Below are 19,545 nucleotides of genomic sequence, written 5' to 3' on the forward strand. Positions count from 1 at the left end.
AGGCCTCTGCAAGACGACATTTTGGTTTCTCTGTGGGGTCAAATGAAGGACAGAGTACCCCATTTTATTCCCCCCAAGACAAGTTCTGTGCATCAAAAGTCATTGCAAATTCTAATCGCTGTTTGGAAGGATGAAGGGGAAGAAGTTGATTGTTTCTTTAAAGTCCTCCGTGCTTAGTGTTTTAGAGCATATTTCAACATTAACAGAAAATACCCCACGTTTCCTCATTACTCCCTAAAGGAGGAAGCCCTTGGTCTGTCAACATAAGCCCTGATTTTCTCCAAGGTGCCAGACAGAGTGGGTGGAGAGATGGCTTCCACTGCTGGGAATTCTGGTACCACCTTTGGCCTACACTTTCGTGATCTTGGGCACCCCCCTGCCCTTCTCCTTGTCTTGATTTCCTCCTTGGTCAGTTGGGAAAGGTAGGGAAGAGGAGCCATAAACCTCTTATTGCTCTAGCATGCGGTTGTTGCCTCAGCAACCATGGAGCCAGCCGGTTGTGCCACATGGACCATGTGACTTCTGGCTTGCATACTTCCTGCAGCTATGAACACACACACACACACACACACACACACACACACACACACACACACACACCATTGGGTGTATGCTGACAGTAGAGGAACCAGGTGGCTTGTCAAACAAGTTTTGCAGAGGTTCCTGGGGCAAGGGGGTCTCTTGGCTCTCAAGTTTCTGGTCCTGCTATTCTAAAAATCGTGTCCCAGTGGCCCTCTGTGGGCCTGTTGGGTGGCGCTGGATTGAACTCCAGGCCTTCCAACATGCGAAGTAAGTGCTCTACTCCTGAACTACACCCCAACTCCTGGGTGTAGAAGCTAAGCTCTCTGAGAGGCCCTCAGGGGCTTTAGGGTGCAGCTCAGTGCTAGAGTGCTTCCTTTGCATGGTCAAATCCCTGGGGTTCAAAGGCCAGTACTGCATAAAACCAGGCGTGGTGGTGCCACTCGGACCAGCACTCAGAGGTAGAAGCAGGAGGATCAGGAATTCAAGGTCATCCTAGCTGTAAATTCGAGGCCAGCCTGAGCTGCATAAGACCCCCCCCATCTCAAAATAAATTTCAGTTACACTTTAAAATTAAATTAAAATGTTTAAATGACTCAGAGTTCTCAAAGTTAAGTTTAATAAACGAGACAGGCCAAAATAACTAGTCTGCCCTTCCTCTTTCAGCAGCCATTTCTCTGTCTTCATAAAGTTTCTACCTCATTATTTCTGTATCTTAAGCAGCTCGGCAATCGGCTAAGCGCCACCTGCAGGCAAAGAAACCATGGCTCCTAATTAGCCATTAAATAAATAAAACAATCCGGTTTCGGCCTTCTCCTGAGGATTAGGGCAATAACGTGGGTTACTCCCTTTTCTCTGCACTCCCTGAGTCTTTCCCGCTTACGGGAAGCCGGCAATCAAGTCCCTAGCGGAGACTGTGGGGTTTAAATTCAATAATAGATCAGAGCCATCAACGCCTGTTTGCGTCCTTCTCTCATTCAACGCCAGAGGGCGCTCCAGAGATGGCGCCTCGGACGGCACACGGGACCACAAGATTGACCCCGCCCCTTTCCCCTTCCGAGCCAATCGCCACTCAGAGAGGCGGAGCTACTGGACGGCGCCTGCGCGTTAAGAGGGACGGTGCGGGCACGGAAGCAGGGATGCGGGAGCTGAAAAGTGAAGGGCGGGCGGTGGGTACCGCGCTGCTGCTGCTGCTGCTGGCTCCTGCGGCCCAGGCAGTGGCCCAGCGCCGCTACACCGCGGACTGGCAGAGCCTGGACTCTCGGCCACTGCCGAGATGGTTTGATGAGGCCAAGTTCGGGGTGTTTGTGCACTGGGGGGTGTTCTCGGTGCCCGCCTGGGGCAGCGAGTGGTTCTGGTGGCACTGGAAGGGCGAACGGAATCCAGCCTATGAGCGCTTCATGAGAAAAAACTACCCGCCCGGCTTCAGCTACGCCGACTTCGGGCCGCAGTTCACGGCGCGCTTCTTCCACCCGGACCAGTGGGCCGAACTCTTCCAGGCTGCCGGGGCCAAGTGAGTGCGGGCGGGGCGCGAGGCGGGACGGGGCAAGCCCAGGCCGGCGCTGCCTGACCGCCGAAGGCCCCACACCCCGCGTTCTGAATCCTGGAGGATGGAGCATTAATGCTAAAGAAGAGAGCCCTGCTGGGGATTAGTTTTAAAAATGAAGGCGGGAAAGCACTGGGTACTCTAACAGTATGGAGAGAGACCAGAGCCAGACCACACACCCCGTGTCTCTTCTAAAAGGGCTGGCACACAGCCTGGATTCCTGTCAGTTGTAGACCTGGACCAGTCGTCACCTTAGGCTACCTGCGGCGTCCGTGGAAGGTTATAAAACGAAGCTGCCTGAGTTCCTTGTAGCCCTGTGTGTCTCTAAATGGAGAAGGAAGGATGGGGTTGTTTGGGCAGAGCCTTCCAGAGGAAGTATGTCTTGAGAGCATTATAAGTATGGTGGCGCACGCCTTGGATCCCAGCACTCGGGAGGCAGAGGCGGGCGCATCTCTGTGAATTTTGAGGCCAGCCTGGTCGACAAAGCAAGTTCCAGGATAGCCAGGACTGTTACACCGAGAACCCTGTCTCCAAAAACAAAAACAAAACAAACAAAAAAGTATTTGCCATTACATGCCATTACAGGAATACAAGGCCTGAGGAAACAGGAGTCTATCTTTTAGTGAGCATCTCTGAGGTCCATAATTTACAAATAAAAAGGGTGAACTCCAGCCTCTTTCCAGACTCCCTGTTTTGTGAATGAGGTCACTAGCCCAGAGAGGAAGGAGCCTGGTGTTCTAGACTGCAGATCTTGTGACCTGGAGATAAGGCTCTTGACCACTGCACCCAGGGTCTGCAAGCCATACCCAGAAGGACTACTTGGTAAAACAAGCAGCTTCTGTCTGTCATCTGCTCTTGCCAACAGAGTAGGGCAGAGGGTTCATTACTTACGCCCAGAAGGGTTGAGTCTGTGAGCCAAGGTGCACAATTTTTTCTTGCCACCCTTCCCTCCCCTCGGGGGATCCAGTGCCTCCTTCCATTATTGAGTCATACCTACAAGGGAGTATTGTCACTGTGAAAACATTTTAGTTGTTGCAATGACTCATCCCAGTACATTTCCTATCATCGAGATCTTTCCGCCATACTGGGCAAGGTCATGGTTGTGGTCACTGCCCGCTTCCTTTGTTTTTATTTGGTTTTGATGTCTACAGGTATGTGGTCCTGACCACAAAGCATCATGAAGGCTTCACAAACTGGCCAAGTCCTGTGTCTTGGAACTGGAACTCAAAGGACGTGGGGCCCCATCGTGATTTGGTTGGTGAGTTGGGAGCTGCTGTTCGGAAAAGGTACGTGTCTGTAGACAGCTAGCCTTCCTACGGTCTTAACCATCCATCCCTCTAGATCTCGTCTTGTTTGTCTGCTGGGGGCATATTTAGCCATTGAGAAGGTGGGCTCCCAGACTTGGGGTTTGAGATTTGGCAGTTTTCACGAGTCCAAAGGTGATAACAGTGGAAAAAGTTCACAGTGGGGTGTAGGACACTCAGAGTAGACTATGATGGTCCATTTGCAGCCTGCTGAAGATTCCCATGGAAACTTGCAATACAGAGCCTTTTCTTTGTTTTTTTTTTTTTTTTTTTTTTTCCCAAGACAGGGTTTCTCTGTGTAGCCTTGGCTGTCCTGGAACTTGCTCTGTAGACCAGGCTAACCTCAAACTCACAGAGATTCACCTGCCTCCACCCCCTGAGTGCTGGAATTAAAGGCCTGAGCCACCACTTCCCAGCTTAGAGCCTTTTCCAGTATGTGACAGGCCAGGGACTGGGTCTTACCTTTCTCCTCGGTAGCCACCAGCACCCACCCAGCACAGAGCTGTTCAGGCCTGAGGGCAAGCTCTGATAATGGCAGATCGCATTCGGTGATTCTAGCACTTGGGAGGCAAAGGCAGGAGGGTCAGGAGTTCAGGGCTGGCCTTAGATATAGACTGAGTTTGAGGCTAGCCTGGACTACAGAAGATTGTATCTCAAATGGCTAAATAAAAATAATAGTAGCAATTAATTTCTCAATATGGAAACAGTAGGGTGTGGCAGAGATAGGATGGTTTTGGGTTTTGGAGCCATGAACACAAGACCTCATGAATATTAAGCGGTTGCTCTTCCACTGAATGTATTAGTTACTTCTGTGTCGGTGACCGCCATACCTGTTAGAAACAACTTCAAGAAAGGAAAGTTGATTTAAGAGGGTTTCAGTCCACCATGATGGGGCACATGCATTCATGGCAGCCACACACTGTGGTAGAGGTTATTTATTTACCTAACATGACGAGGGAGCAGACAGGAATGACAGGCAGTTTGTCCTTCAGAGCCCTCGTGACTGCTCACTTCTGCCAGCATGTCCCACCTTGTAAAGGTTCGGCGGATTCCCAAAACAGCACCATCAGCCAGGGAACAAGCCTTCAAAACGTGAGCCTGGGGGAGACATTGCAGACGCAAACCATAACACAGAGCCAGCTGCATCCCCAGCCACTGGCCGTGGGATGGAACTTGGACTCAGGGATTCAGGTTTGGAACCCTGCTGGCTGGCTGTGCTTTGCCACTAAGAAAGAAAACGACTTTCAACTGTGACTTGGTTAGTATGGCTTATGAGGGACAGGCTGACTGCCTGCTCGTGAAAATCATCAAGTGTGATTGGAACCAGTCACGCCTTGTGTCACACTGCCACGCACTGTCTCATGGAACACGTTGAGAGCCGAGACGGAGGCCACAGCTTACCAAGTCCAGTGGACTTCCTGCACCTTTAAGAATGCATTTGCTGACTCTTGTGACCGGCTCGGTGTTCTGTGCCCCAGGAAGCACTTGCCCAAAAGTCCTGCAGGAAACGTCCGTCTGATCTTAGACCGGGATAAGATAGGGACTTTGGAAGTAGCGGTTTTCTTCTGGTTTGGTTTGGTTTTACAAGACGGGACCTTGTTCTGTATCCCTGGAGAGCTTGGAACTTGCTCTGCAGACGAGGCTGCTTTCTAACTTGAAGCAATTCTCTTGCCTCTGCCTTCCCGGTACTGGGGTCCAGGCCTGTGGCAACATGCCCAGCCTCGGTAGGCTGGATTGGTAGCGTCTTTGTAAGTGGTTAACCCCGAGTCACATGCTGAAATCCTCCTCTCCAGTTCTTTCTTGTCTATGCTTTGCTATGTTATTTTCTTCATTACCTGCATTATAGTGTCTGCGTAGACCCATATCTTAATGAACTGCAGTAATTGTACCTTTTTATGAGGCACAGTGTGACATGCTCGAAGTGTGTAATGAACTAATCGGGGTAATTAGCATTTCTAGCTCCTTAATCATTTGTCATTTGCTTGTGTTAGGAACCTTCAAACTCCTTTCTTCTAGTTCTTTAAAAGACATTTAATAGGGGTAGGGATATAGCTTATGACAGAATGCTTACCTAGCTTAGCTGAGGCCCTGGCTTTGATTCTCAGCACCATAAAAAAAATTAAGTAAGATTTTAAAAAGAAATATATAGCAAGTGTGGTGACATGTGCCTTTAATCCCAGCACTAGGTAGGCAGAGGCAGGTGGATTTCTGGGAGTTTGGGGCTAGCCTGGTCTACATATCCAGTTCTAGGCCAGCTAGGGCTACATAGTGAGACCCTGTCTCAAAAAAAAAAAAAAAAAAAGTCTATTAAATAAATAAAGGATCTCAAATAGCTTAGGCTGACTTTAAACCCACTTGGTAGCCAAGAATGATCTTGAACTCCTGATCTTCCTAACTCGCCCTCCTAAGTGCTGATACCACACCCAGCCTTGTTTTTATCTCTGCCTAATGCCAGCTGCTGTTGTATTTTTCTGTTTAAGGAACTTACGCTATGGCCTCTACCACTCACTCTTGGAATGGTTCCATCCACTCTACCTGCTTGATAAGAAGAACGGCTTCAAAACTCAGCATTTTGTCAGTGCGAAAACGATGCCAGAGCTGTATGACCTTGTTAACAGGTGAGATACAGAAGGGGCCGGGGCCTGGCAGCTTGTATTTGAAGTCAGCGGCCTCCAGGATGCTGTTAAGGGCTCCAGCCGGAGGCTGATGTATAAGGCATCAAAATAATAAAAATGGCGTTTGTATTAATGCAAAGCATGTTTCCCCTCCCACCTCTCAGAACTTCTGGACTGTGGTCACTTACTAGGCTGCTGCAGTCACAGGGAACCCAGGGGGCAGTGAGTCAAAGTGCCCTCCCCCCTTGCCATTGTCCCTAGTCAGGACCTTGGAGAGGGGCACTGGCACCTTCGTGATCACAAGCTGTAAACAGCATCCTGAGCACAGATCCTGATGCTCAGTGAGAACTGTCGAGTCTGGTCTAGGGCTCAGATCTCTCTCACTGTTCAGTGCTGGGAACAGGAAGGAGAGCCACTGTTGAAACTAGGGTCCCCATTCCCAAATTGGAATTTGTTGCTAATGTGCCCCATGTTTTCTTTCACTTTCCTTATTTAGTGGGGACGATGTCACAACACATGTGTACGGGGAAGTTAGTTTTCTCATTTTACCCTGTGGACCCCAAGGATCAGAGTCGGTCATCAGGCTTGATGGCAAGCACTTCCACACACTGACCCCCCCAGCCCGTTCATAAGCTTTTCTCTTGTGACATCCAGGAGCCCCCCCGGATGAGGGACCCTAGTAGCCAAAGGGGTGGCTTCTTTGCCCCACTTTCGTTTTATATGATTTGTTTTTGTTATGTCTGGTTTCTTTGCTTTCTTCATTTTGGTTTTTCTCTGTGTAGCCCTGGCTGTCCTGGATCTCACTCTGTAGACCATTCTGGCCTCGAACTTCAGAGATCCTCCTGCCTCTGCCTCCCTAGTGCTGGGATTAAAGGCATGCGCACTACCACCACCCAATGGCTTTTTTTTTTTTAGGTTTTATTTATTTATTTATTTATTTATTTATTTATTTATTTATTTATTTATTATGTATACAGTGTTCTGCCTGCATGTATGTCTGCAGGCCAGAAAAGGGCACCAGATCTCATTATAGATGGTTGTGAGCCACCTATGGTTGCTGGGAATTGAACTCAGGACCTCTGGAAGAACAGTCAGTGCTCTTAACCTCTGAGCCATTTCTCCAGCCCAGATTTTTTCTTTTAAAGCTTTGTGGCTTGGAAAAAAAATTGCTTAGTCTCCCTCAATCTCTTTTTTTTTTTTTGGGGGGGGGGGGCGTGTTTGTTTGTTTGAGACAGGGTTTTTCTGTGTAGCCACGGCTGTCCTAAAATTCTCTCTATAGACTAGGCTGGCTTTGAACTCACAGAGATCGGCCTGCCTCTGCCTCCCGAGTGCTGGAATTAAAGGTGTGCACCACCACTGCCGGGCTCTGGCTCTCTTCTTTACCCCTGGACCTGGGTTAGTAATCATGGGAGTTGCCGAGGTAAGCTGCCTAGCGCATTTGACTGCACACGCCACTGTCTCAGTCAGCTTCTAGCCTTAGAGAAGGCTTTCTTTCTTGAGACTGGCCTCACTGTGAAGGGCAGTGAAGGTCTGTCGTCGAGCAGGTTCACATTTGTGCTCCAGCGCCTTCAAATCCATGGTCCCAAAACATGCATAATAATGCTTACCTTCGACCTTCACACTTACACACACTGTAGGCTCACAACAGTAAGAATGTAAAGGTGCACTAGGCCCCGAAAGGCCTTTCCAGCCCAACTAGGTAGCTGCCAAGGACAGATCAGTGTCATGGTTCAGATGTTTACAACACCCCCAAAGCAGACAGACATCTTCATTTGGTGCTTCTGGAATACCAGGGGCTCACTAGGTAGCCCAGGCTAGCCTCTAATTTGTAATCTCCTGACGCAGGTTCCTAAGTGCTATGATTACAGGCATGAGCCACCACACCTGGCTTTTTTTATTTTTTGTTTTTATTTTTGGTCCTCAGGACAGGACCCAGGTCTTAGAACATGCTGGGCAGTGCTCTGCCGCTGAACTATATACCCCAGGCCATGATCACTGTTATTGTTTTTGTTTTATTTTTTGTTTGTTTTTTATTTTATTTATTTATTTATTTATTTATTTATTTATTTATTTGTTTGTTTGCTTATTTATTTATTTTGGCTTTTCGAGGCAGGGTTTCTCTGTGTAGCTTTGGAGCCTGTCCTGAAACTCACTCTATAGACCAGGCTGGCCTCAAACTCACAGAGATCCGCCTGCCTCTGCCTCCCCAGTGCTGGGATTAAAGGTGTGCACCACCACTGCCCGGCTTTTATTGTTTTTTTAATCACATGTTATTATTTCGTGTCCGTGAGTGTGTATTATATGGGCACATATGTGCCACAGCGCACACATGGAAGTCAGAGAACAACTGTGGAAGTCAGTTCTCCTTCCTTGTGCATTCGGGGGATCAAACTCAGGTCATCAAACTTGAGAGGCCATCTGGCCTGCCCAAGCACCAGCCTCTTTTCCAGAACCTACTTATTATTTATGTGTAGTCTATATGGCCAAGGAGGCCAAAGGGCATCGATTCCCTGTGATGAGAGTTGCAGGTGGTTGTGAGCGCCAGGTGGGTGCTGGGAACCAAGCCCAGGTCCTCTGCAAGCAGTAAGCACCCTCACCCCTGCACAGTCTCTCCAGCCCTGTGAGCGCCACCCCTAAGTGGAGTTAGTTGCTTGAAGGGAAGCAAACTGTAGATACTGATTACCTTTCTAAAAGGGGGAACAGGGAGATAAGGGGAAGTGTACGGAAGAAATGTGTTCTTTGTTATTGTTGTTGTTATTATTATTGCTATTGCATTTTAACTTATTTAGGGTGTGTGTGCATGCATGAGCCATGCTGTGCATGTAGAGGTCAGAGGACCACTTGCAGGAGAAGGACCCAGGGATTGAACTTGGGTCGTCAGACTTGGCAAGTAGGCGCCTTTACATATGGAGCCCTTCACCAACCCCTTCAGTTCTTTTTTTTAATTAAAGTTTTTATTTTATGTGTATGGCTGTGTTGCCTGCACGTGTGTCTATGCACTCTGTGCGTGCCTGGTGCCCACAGAGGCCAGAAGAGGGCATCAGGTCCTGGGGCACTGCAGTGACGGGTGATTGTGAGCCTCCGTATGGGTACAGGAATCAAACCTGAGTCCTCTGGAAGAGCAGCCAGTGCTTTTACCTACTCGGCCAGCTCTCCACACGCCCTCCCTGAGGAGGGATTCTTACCTCTTTAGTTTCTGCAGTGTAATTTTTATGGTACTCTCCAGTCAAGAGACTTTTCTTCTTGATGGGCTAGGAGTGGAACCCACGGCCTCATGTGTGGTAGGCAAGTGCCTGACCACAGCCATTCTCCCGTCTCTAATTTTTGAATATTTGTTGCAAACTCTGACCCTAAGACTGAACTAGATATAGATGCAGATAGCAAACCGTTCTGATCGCATGTCTTCCAGCTACAAACCCGACCTGATCTGGTCTGATGGGGAGTGGGAGTGTCCTGACACTTACTGGAACTCCACAGCTTTCCTCGCCTGGCTCTATAATGATAGCCCTGTCAAGGTAGGTGGTTATCTAACTTACTCATTAGTGGTTCTGGTAAAAGAGCATGATGGGCGTGGTGGTACTTGGCAGTCATCTCAGCCTGTAGGCCATGGCAGGGGGAGTTCACAGCAATCCTCCTGCCTCAGCTTCCCAAGAGCTGGGATTGTGGGTGGATGGCATCACTCCTAGCTCTATATCCAAAATTTAAAGGATACTTGTTGGTTAAGCAGCGGCGCTCGTGGCTGGCTGCCGACGGCAGAGAGCGCTGGATGATGCAGTGGCAGAAGATCTCGAGCCATGGTTACCTTTTAAAGCTTTATTAAGAGAGAGAGAGAGAGAGAGAGAGAGAGAGAGAGAGAGAGAGAGAGAGAGAGAGAGAGAGCGAGCTGAGGAAGACAGGGGAAAGAGAGCCCGTGGAAGGGCACGCCCACTTTTTAGGCTGGGAGGCCATTGCAGGCTGGTGACGTAATAAGGACATACTTACAGTACTTAGCTAGCTAAACCCTCCCCACAGTCAGTAAGTACAGATAGCTAGTACATTTGCATCTTGTGCTATGGGACTTCATCTTTGTGATAGAAAATGTCTGCCTGCCAGGCGGCGCCGGCTCACACCTTTAATCCCAGCACTCAGAGGCAGAGCCAGGCGGATCTCTGAGTTCAAGGCCAGCCTGGTCTGTAGAGCCAGATCCAGGAAAGGCACCAAAACTACACAGAAAAACCCTGTGGGAAAGGGAGGGGGGGATGTCAAAGATTTTACATGCTCTAGATATGTACGTTTTAAAGAAAAATCTAAGTATAAAGCAGTTTGGTAGTTGGAGGTCTAGCTCAGTGGTAGAGCACTTGCTTAGCATGCAGGGGGCCCTGGATTTAACTCAAACACCAAAACTAAGCTTGGATGAAGATGCCCTGGTGGGTCCCTATCTGTGTGGGTCTTATTGGGTAATTATTACTAAACTCAGGATATGGGAAGAAGGGGAGAGAGAAGAGAGACACCCTTCCCTGAGTGAAGGATGCTGATTGAGGGTAGTCCTCATGGACTGGAGTGTACTTCGCTGGGAGAGCATGTTAACATATGCAAGGCTTGTGTTCAGGGCCTTGCCAAGTCTCGGGACTCCCAGATGTGCATTTCATCCCCAGGTAGTTAACGCTGACAGAATGCCAGGGTCTAAATTGTCCACATCTGTCTCCTCTACAAGTCTCTGCTTAAAGTTTAAAGGGCAAACACTGTGTTATTCACCGTGGCACCCCTGTCTCTGCCACAGAAATAGTTATGAGTGAGCAGTTGACTGCCCATCAAGACTTGAGGTGGGCCAGGTATGGTAGTGCATGCCTTTAATCCTAGCATTCAGGAGACAGGAGGATCTCTGTGAGTTGAAGGCCAGCCTGGTCTACACAGTGAGTTCCCAGGCCACCCAGGGCTACATAGTGAGACTGTCTCAAGAAACAAACAAACAAGGTCTGAGGGAGGGCCCTTGTCCCTGCCTCCTCTGGTCTGTGCCTCCATGAAGCCAGGTCATCTGCTGCATGATGACAGCCACACGTGCCTGAGTAAGGAGAGTCACAGTAAGGGAAAAAAGATAAAGATGCAGCATTGGTGAAGCCAGCAAATGTCCACCACGAGTATTTAAAAACCACAGCAAAGTCGGGCAATGGTTTTGTGGCACACACCTTTAATCCCAGCACGTGGGCAGGGGGGTCTCTGTGAATTCCAGGCCAGCCTGATCTACAGAGTGAGTTCTAGGACAGCCAGGGCTACATAGAGAAACCTTGTCTCAAAAAACAAAACAACAAAACCCACAGCGAGGGCGAGGGCTCAGTGGTTAGAGCAAGCACTGCTTCAAGTTCTTTTCCCAGCACACACATGGTGGATCACAACTGCCTGGAACTCCAGTAAAAGCAGCTGGCACCCTCTTCTGGCCTTCCTGGGTACTGCACAGGTGCGCAGACTTAGCAAGCAAAAGACTCATACACACTTTTTATTTATTTACTATATGTGTGTATGTATGTATGTATATCTGTGTACGTTTATGTGTTCTGTGTGCATGCAAAAGCCCATAGAGGCCAGAAGAGGGCACCAGATCTCCTGTTACTACAGTTACAGGTGGTTATGGTCACCATGTGAGCTGGGAAACAAACCCAGGTCTACTTCGAGAGCAGTAACTGCTCTTAACCATGGAGCCATCTCACCAGACCCCCAAACAGTTTTTAAAAGATTATGTTATTTATGTGAATAGGTGTTTTGCCTGCATGATTTATGTGTGTGCAGGAGCCAGTGGAGGCCAGGAGAGGGTGTTGGATCCCCTGGGACTGGAGTTACAGGAGGTTGTGAGTCACCATGTGGGTGCTGGGAACGGAGCTCACATCCTTTGTAAGAGCATCAAACACTCGTAACTGGGGCCGTCTCTCCAGTCCCAGGAGTGCTGCAGAGTTCCCATGCTTTTACAGCAAGCCCTTCATCCACTGAGCCATCAATCATCCCCTGAGCCCCCCAGACAATCTCTAAAACCGCCCCCTGCAGGCACACTCCCGCTGTGCCTCTCTCAGCTGACTTCCTGGGCTTAAGCATGGCGGACATTAGAGGCTGGATGCTTCTTTGTCTAAACACTGTCTTCCACATTGTAGGACGGTAGTCAGCAACTCTGGCTTCTCCTTCCTGCTGGGTATCAGCACCGCCCACATGAGGACAACAAAACCCGTCAGGTTTCCCCGTGTGCCCTTTAGAGCAGTCGCCCCAGGGGAACCCACTAATGTAGTCCTGCTGTTCTTCCTGTCACCAGATGCATCTGCATCGCATAAAGGAGCAGGAGGTGCTGCTCCAGTGACCCCGTTCTCCTTCCGCTTAGGATCAGGTGGTAGTGAATGACCGGTGGGGTCAGAACTGCTCCTGTCACCACGGAGGGTACTACAACTGTCAAGATAAGTACACGCCACACAGCTTGCCGAGCCACAAGTGGGAGATGTGCACCAGCGTGGACAGGTCGTCCTGGGGCTACCGGCGTGACATGACCTTGTCTACCATTGCCAGCGAAAATGAAATCATTGAGGTAAGAGCACTCCGCCGGGGATGTTTTGACTGCTTACCTCACAGCAGCCCTCTGACTCGGAGCAGGGTTGTCAGAACCTGCTAACCTCTCCTGAGCACATTGTCATCATCGCTGTTACAGAGAAGCGGGTTGGGGCCATGAAAACCTTTTTTTTTTTTTTCCCCCCTTTTTTTCTTTTTTGGCTTTTTGAGACAGTTTTCTCTGCATAGCCCTGGCTCTCCTGGAATTCGCTTTGTAGAACAGACTGGCCTCGAACTCACAGAGATCCACCTGCCTCTGCCTCCCAAGTGTTGTGCACTGCCATATGTGGCTGAACCTTTTTTTTTTTTTTTTTTTTTTTTTTTTTTTTTGGTTTTTCGAGACAGGGTTTCTCTGTGTAGCTTTGCGCCTTTCCTGGAACTCACTTGGTAGCCCAGGCTGGCCTCGAACTCACAGAGATCCGCCTGGCTCTGCCTCCCGAGTGCTGGGATTAAAGGCATGCGCCACCACCGCCCGGCTTGAAACCTTTTTTTAATTATATCTCTTTATTTGTTTTGGGGTGGGGGCAAGTGTGTGCCACAGTGCACACGGAGAGGTCAGCAGACAGCCTGACGGTCACTTCTCTCCTTCCATCCTGTGAGTCCCGGGGATCAAACGTAGGTCATTCATCTTGGTGGCCTTGGCCATCTTCTCAGCAGCAGGGAAAGCTTTATCTACAGAGGTGTTCTTTCCAGAACTTTCCTTCCTTTTTCTTCTTTGTTGCGAGGGTGTATGTGCATATGTACATATGTTTGTGCACGTGTGCACAACCGGAGGTGTGCTTCCTCAGGTTCCACCTATGAGGGAGGGGCACGATCTCTTACTAGCCTGGAACTGGCCATTCAGCTGGCACTCTGGCCAGGAAGCCACGGAAGCAAGCCTTTGTTTCTGCTCCCCAGGATGAAGATTACAAGCACACATTACACTACAACCTCCAGATTTTTTGGTGCTTGTTGATTTGGGTGTGTTTTCTTTGAACGTGAATTCTGAGGATGAACTCAGGTCTTCTTGCTTTTTTTTTTTTTTTTATTTGTTTGTTTTGTTTTTCGAGACAGGGTTTCTCTGTGTAACTTTGCGCCTTTCCTGGAACTCACTCTGTAGCCCAGGCTGACCTCAAACTCACAGAGATCCACCTGGCTCTGCCTCCCGAGTGCAGGAATTAAAGGCGTGCGCCACCGCCGCCTGGCATCTTCTTGCTTATAAGGCAAGCACTCACCCTCTGTGCCATCATCATCCAAGCCCCTTCCCAGGAGTGTTTTCGGTTAGCACTTGAGTGGTTTCCGTTTCTTGGAACTATAGTCGGTAATTCCGTAGGCAGGAGGACTCACTGTGGAACAGAAGAGTGCTCAGCTGGCGGGGCTGGGGTGGCGGGATGGAGTGCCACATACAGTCGCAGCTTAGGGAGACGTGTGCCGTCATGCTCGGCTCTAAAGTGTGACTCGCCTTCTTCCCTTTTTCCCCTTGCAGTGCTCAGGATGGAACCCAGGGCTTTTCTTCTCTTGACGTCCCTCCCTGTCTGCATATTCCAGACACCATGCCAGGCTTGGTAGTCAGGCCTCAGCTTTCCTTGTCTCTGCTCTCTGTAGGAATTGGTTCAGACAGTAAGTCTGGGAGGCAACTATCTTCTCAACATTGGACCAACTAAGGATGGACTGATCGTTCCCATCTTCCAAGAAAGACTACTTGCTGTGGGCAAGTGGCTGCAGATCAATGGGGAGGCCATCTATGCCTCCAAACCCTGGAGAGTGCAGTCCGAAAAGAACGTGACAGTTGTGTGGTGAGCCTCGTCTTCTGTTCGTCAGGAGGAGGATTGATGGTAGCTGTGTTTTCAGTTCTGCGTGAGAGTACAGCCAAAGTGAAAGAATAAATAGCAAGAGATGATAATGGATGGATGGATGGATGGATGGTGGGTGGATGGATATATGGGGGTGGCAAAATATCAAACTGTGAAATGCCCAACAGAAATAGATCGATTGGGGAAACCGATTTATGGCTGGAGCTCCTGTGAGAGGGTGGGTCCTAGGCAGAGCCGAGTGGGGCTTCTAACTCAACAGCAACAAACTGACATCATCTGACTCTGAGGCCCACAAACACCCAGCAGAAGTGAACTGGGGAAGTTGAGGCAGTCAGCTGGAGTTCCAAATGCACTTTCTCTCCATGGACTAAACTGCCCATGGCTGAACCTCCGGCTTCCCGTTGCCCCTGCGGGCACTTTTATATCGGGATGAATAATGGGCCCCTGTTGGAGATGGCTGACCTAGCTGTTCTCAGAGGCTCGAAGGTTTTGCTCTTGGGCTGTTCTGCTGTTTCCCTCCCTGGCAGAGGGTTAGGGGGCAGCCCAACCCCTGACAAAAGGGGCCTTAGGACACTTTGAGACCAACATGCTTAGATGTGAAATGTGGCCGGGGGCACCCTGCTTCCCCAAACTGCTGCTGTTGTTGTTGTTGTTGTTGTTGTTGTTGTTGTTGTTGTTGTTGTTGTTCTTCTTCTTCTTCTTCTTCTTCTTCTTCTTCTTCTTCATTCTTTATTCTTTCTTCTTCTTCTGAGACTGTAACAGTCCTAGCTGTCCTGGAACTCTTTGTAGCCCAGGCTGGCCTCGAACTCACAGAGATCCGCTTGGCTCTGCCTCCCGAGCGCTGGGGTTAAGGGCATGCGCCATTGCTGCCTGGCAACAAAGGTTATCAGCAGGGAAGGTCTGGAAAACGTGCTGCCAAGGGTTAATTTTAATTTTTAAAGAAACCTTAATCAGGTGAAGAGGATAACAGAGGATTTCAAAGAGTTTTCTGGACCGCTTCCTCCCCCCCTCCCTTCCTCTCACTTCCTAGTACTCTTGACGAACACACGGTCTTTAATGGGTGAGTTATGTGAAGGGGATTGAGGGTCTGTCAGGGAACACCACTCAGCGTTCTGTGGCCCCATGAACATCCGTGTTTCTTGTTCCCAGGTACACTGCTAAAGACGCAGCCGTTTATGCTACTTTTCTGTACTGGCCAGAAAATGGAATCATAAACCTTAAGTCCCCCCAAACGACCTCGACCACAAAGGTAAGGAGGCTCGTGGACCTATAACTTGTCTTTGTGTGCTTAGGCATACACTCCACTACTGTACTGATACAGCTATTTTTGTTTGTTTGTTTTTTGAGCCAGGTTCCTCTCTCTCTCTCTCTCTCTCTTTCTCTCTCTCTCTCTCTCTCTCTTTGTCTTCAAGACAGGGTTTTTCTATCTGTCCTGGAACTATGGCTCTGTCTGTCCTGGAACTCATTTTGTAGACCAGGCTGGCCTTGAACTCACAGAGATCCAGCTGCCTCTGCCTCCTGAGTGCTGGGATCAAAGGCGATCCAGGTTCTTTATGAAGAAGCTCAGGCTAGCCTCAGCCTGTGGTCCTCCTGTCTCCACCTTCCGGGTGCTAAGACTCCGGGCTCATGTCACCATGCCTGGACAGATGTAACTTTTATGAAAAAGCAAAGAACTAAGGCATGCTTTCGCTCCCTCCCTCCTTCCTCGTGTATGGTCCACTAGAGTGTCCTCACTGCTGTGGTCCAGCACACCCGTGAATAACGGGGTCTTTCCATCCCCTTGCTTTCCGCAGATAACGATGCTAGGACTGGAAGGAGATTTGACCTGGACCCAGGATCCCCAGGAGGGGGTCCTCATCTCTCTGCCCTCGTTGCCACCCAGCGCTCTTTCGGTGCAGTATGCCTGGACACTAAAGCTGACCAAAGTGAAGTGATTATTGTTGGAGAGTAGATGGCCCTGTGCGCGGCTTTGCCTTTCTCTTACAGGACCGTCAGTGCAATAAAGTAGCTTCCCTTCCCCACCCAGTGACGGCTTTCCCAGCCTATTTTAATCAATGGGACCCTAGTACACTGAGTCGCCGAATGACTCGATTGAAGACGGGAGATCCATTGCTGGCGTCTCTCTGGTGAGCAGAAAGGCCTGGACAGCTCAGCTGAGCTCACCTGTTCCATCACTAGAGTGAAATCTCCCTTTCTGATGACGAGCCAAGTCACCTGATGCCTGTGGGAGCGGGTCAAAGAGGTCTGGCAGACCCAAGCCCCTGTGCCTTATATTGGTGGTCACTAATCCCGAGGGCATTACACCGGTCCCGAAGCGTTTGCCAGGCTGCCAAGGTCACCTCTTTGGAAGTTTGCAAAGCAAGCCAAAGCTCTGGCACTGAGCATGTCTTCAGAGATACTGATGAAGGAGTGTGAATCTGCCTTGCCCTTTAAAAAAGATGGAAGTAAATTTGTGTGTCAGATTATGTCTACCAAAAGCATGTCATAGTTTTCTTTCCCTAGATTCCGTTTGGGCTGTTTGTAGCCTTTTATTCATTCATTTTTCTGGCTTTTTTTTTTTTTTTTTTTTTTGTGTGTGTTTCGAGACAGGGTTTCTCTGTGTAGTCCTGACTGTGCTGGAACTCACTCTGTAGACCAGGCTGGCCTCAAACTCAGAGATCCACCTGCCCCTGCCTCCCAAGTGCTGGGATTAAAGGTGTGCTCCACCACTGCCGGCCCTCCACCCAGATTTTTAAACAATAAAATAGCAAGAAGGCTGGAGAGACGGCTCAGCAGAGGATCAGAACTCGGTTCCTAACACTCCTGACAGTTCACAACTGTGCAACTCCAGTTCCAGACAGAAAGCCTGTTGCCCTCTGCTGGCTTCTGTGGGCACTGCACACGTGGTGTACAAACACACACACAGGCAAAACCCCCATAAACAAAAATTAATCATTAAGAACAATAGTGTGAATATCTTTATATCAAGATTTTAAACATGGCCGGGTGTTGGTATCTGTTATAAGTCTAGCACTCAGAAGCAGGGAGATAAAAAAATTCAAAACCAGGCTCTGGTGTAGACCAAGTTTGAGGCCAGTCTGAGCTACACGAAACTCTGTCTCAAAACCAATGGGGCTAGAGAGATGGCTCAGCAGTTACCGTTCCTACTGCTATTGCAGAGGACAGAGTTTGGCTCCCAGAACCCACACACAGCTCAACAACCACCTGGAACTCCAGCTCTAAGGGATCCAGTGTCCTCTTCTGCCCTCCGAGGTTACTGTCTCACTTCCCATACCCATACAAAGGCACACGAGAAATTCAAATCTGGCCAGGCAGTGGTGGCGCATGTCTTTAATCCCAGCACTCGGGAGGCAGAACCAGGTGGATCTCTGTGAGTTCCAGGTCAGCCTGGTCTACAGAGCAAGGTCCAGGACAGGCACCAAAACTACACAGAGAAACCCTGTCTTGAAAAAAAAAATAATAATAATAAATCTATTTTATTGACATAATTCACACTGTATGACTCACCCACTAAAAATGTACAGTTGGGCCAGTTATGGTGGCGCACGCCTATAATCCCAGCACTCAGGAGGCAGAGGCAGGTGGATCTCTGAGTTTGAGGCCAGCCTGGTCTACAGCGTGTGTTCGAGGGGACCCAGGGAGACACAGAGAGACCCTGCCTCAAAAAAAAAAAAAAAAAAAATCAAACAACCACTTACAGTTGAGTGGTTTTTAGTGTATTCACAGGTTGTCCAACCACCTCTCCAGTAGTTAGAACAATCTCATTATCCCCATAAAAAGCAATGGCTGTTAGAAGTCATCTCTCCAGCATCCTGCCTCCAGACTCACTGTCACCTTTGTCTATGAAGTCTTGTGTTCAGGATCGAATGTCACTGTAATCCCGCAGCATGAGCGTCCTGTGTTCATCTTCTAACACTCGGCAGGCTTTGTTTACATTCATTCACATCGTGACACATCCCAATACCTTCATTCTCCTTATGGCTGAATAATGTTTATGGACATAACATTATTACTTGGTTTCTGAGACAGGGTTTCTCTGTGTAATAGCCCTGGCTGTCCTGGAACTCGATCTGTAGACTAGGCTGGCCTCGAACTCAGAAATCTACCTGCCTATGCCTCCCAAGTGCTGGGATTAAAGGCATGTGCCACCACTGCCCAGCATAACACATTATTTGTTCATCATTTGATGGACATTTGAATTTCTTTCAGGTGTGTCCAATCCACGGTTGGAGGGCCACATATGCCCTGGGGTATCTATGAAGGTGCTCCAACACAAATCATAAATTTACTTAAAAACATTGTCTTAGTTTCTTGTTGCTGGGATGAAATACCCTGACAAAGGCAACTTGAAGGAGAAACATACAGGATGAGGTCGTTGTCCAAAGGAAAAGATGGTCGTCCTGTTTGGGGACATAGGTAGCTAAAGTCACAGCGCACCTGTTAGGGTGATAGACGAGAGTATGTCGGGGCATGCCCAGTGTGCTGGCTAGTTCTGTGTCAACTTCACACAAGATACAGTCGTTTGGAAGAAGGAACTTCAACTGAGAAAATGCCCAGTGGCCTGTAGGCAATCCTGGGAACATTTTCTTAAGTAGTGATGGATGTGGGAGGGGTCCAGCCCATTGAGGGTGATGTCACCCCTGGGCAGGTGGTCCTGGGGTGTATAGGAAAGCAAGCAGAGCAACCCATGAGGAGCAAGGCAGTAAGCAGCACCTCTCCATGGCCTCTGCCTTGAGTTCCTGCCCCGACTTCCTTTCATGAAAGGCTCTAACTTACAACTGGAAGCCGGAATTAACACTGTCTTCCCTGGGTTGCCTTGGTCAAGATGTTTTATTTTTTCATTTTGTTTCTTTGTTGCTGTTAGGTTGGTTATTTATTTATTTATAGACCTAAGAAAGGAGGGAAGAGAAAAAAAATGACTAGTTTTTAGTTGCCTTTTTGAGACAGGATCCCACTCTATAACTTAGGTCTTCATGGGACTCAGATGTGTTGCCCAGGCTGGCCTCAAACTCTTGGTGGATCTTCCTGCCTCAGCTTTTCAAGTGGTGGTGATGTTGTTTAGGGGGGTGAGAATAGGTTCATTTTCTCTGCTAATTACAGAATTAAAAGGGAGTGAGAAAGGTTACGGGGCATCTTGGGGGGTCCCAGTAGATCCTCATACGATACTGGAAAAGTCAGGATCCTTTCTTGGGGTCTCAGTTTCTCTA

At 48.9% G+C, this 19,545-nt stretch overlaps 1 protein-coding gene across 1 annotated transcript; it reads left to right on the forward strand.

Annotated features, from left to right (window-relative positions):
• The first annotated feature begins 1,505 nt into the window (after positions 1-1,505).
• Positions 1,506-16,815, forward strand: Fuca1 (alpha-L-fucosidase 1). Its single transcript, XM_028875438.2, has 8 exons — positions 1,506-2,032; positions 3,217-3,351; positions 5,850-5,987; positions 9,394-9,499; positions 12,325-12,525; positions 14,130-14,320; positions 15,488-15,587; positions 16,132-16,815. The coding sequence occupies exons 1-8, from the start codon at positions 1,521-1,523 to the stop codon at positions 16,270-16,272; spliced, it is 1,524 nt and encodes a 507-aa protein (XP_028731271.2). The 5' UTR covers positions 1,506-1,520; the 3' UTR covers positions 16,273-16,815.
• The last annotated feature ends 2,730 nt before the right edge of the window (positions 16,816-19,545 follow it).

The sequence above is a fragment of the Peromyscus leucopus genome, chromosome 2, assembly GCF_004664715.2.
Source record: "Peromyscus leucopus breed LL Stock chromosome 2, UCI_PerLeu_2.1, whole genome shotgun sequence".
In the NCBI taxonomy this organism is placed as follows: domain Eukaryota; kingdom Metazoa; phylum Chordata; class Mammalia; order Rodentia; family Cricetidae; genus Peromyscus; species Peromyscus leucopus.

What these genes read in the sequence shown, in the direction of transcription:
- Fuca1 (XM_028875438.2), top strand. Translation starts at nt 1,521, where the DNA reads ATGGCGCCTCGGACGGCACACGGGACCACAAGATTGACCCCGCCCCTT. An exon ending in ATAATGATAGCCCTGTCAAG is followed by an intron (nt 9,500 to 12,324) that starts GTAGGTGGTTAT and finishes CCTTCCGCTTAG; the next exon opens with GATCAGGTGGTAGTGAATGA. An exon ending in AAACGACCTCGACCACAAAG is followed by an intron (nt 15,588 to 16,131) that starts GTAAGGAGGCTC and finishes TGCTTTCCGCAG; the next exon opens with ATAACGATGCTAGGACTGGA.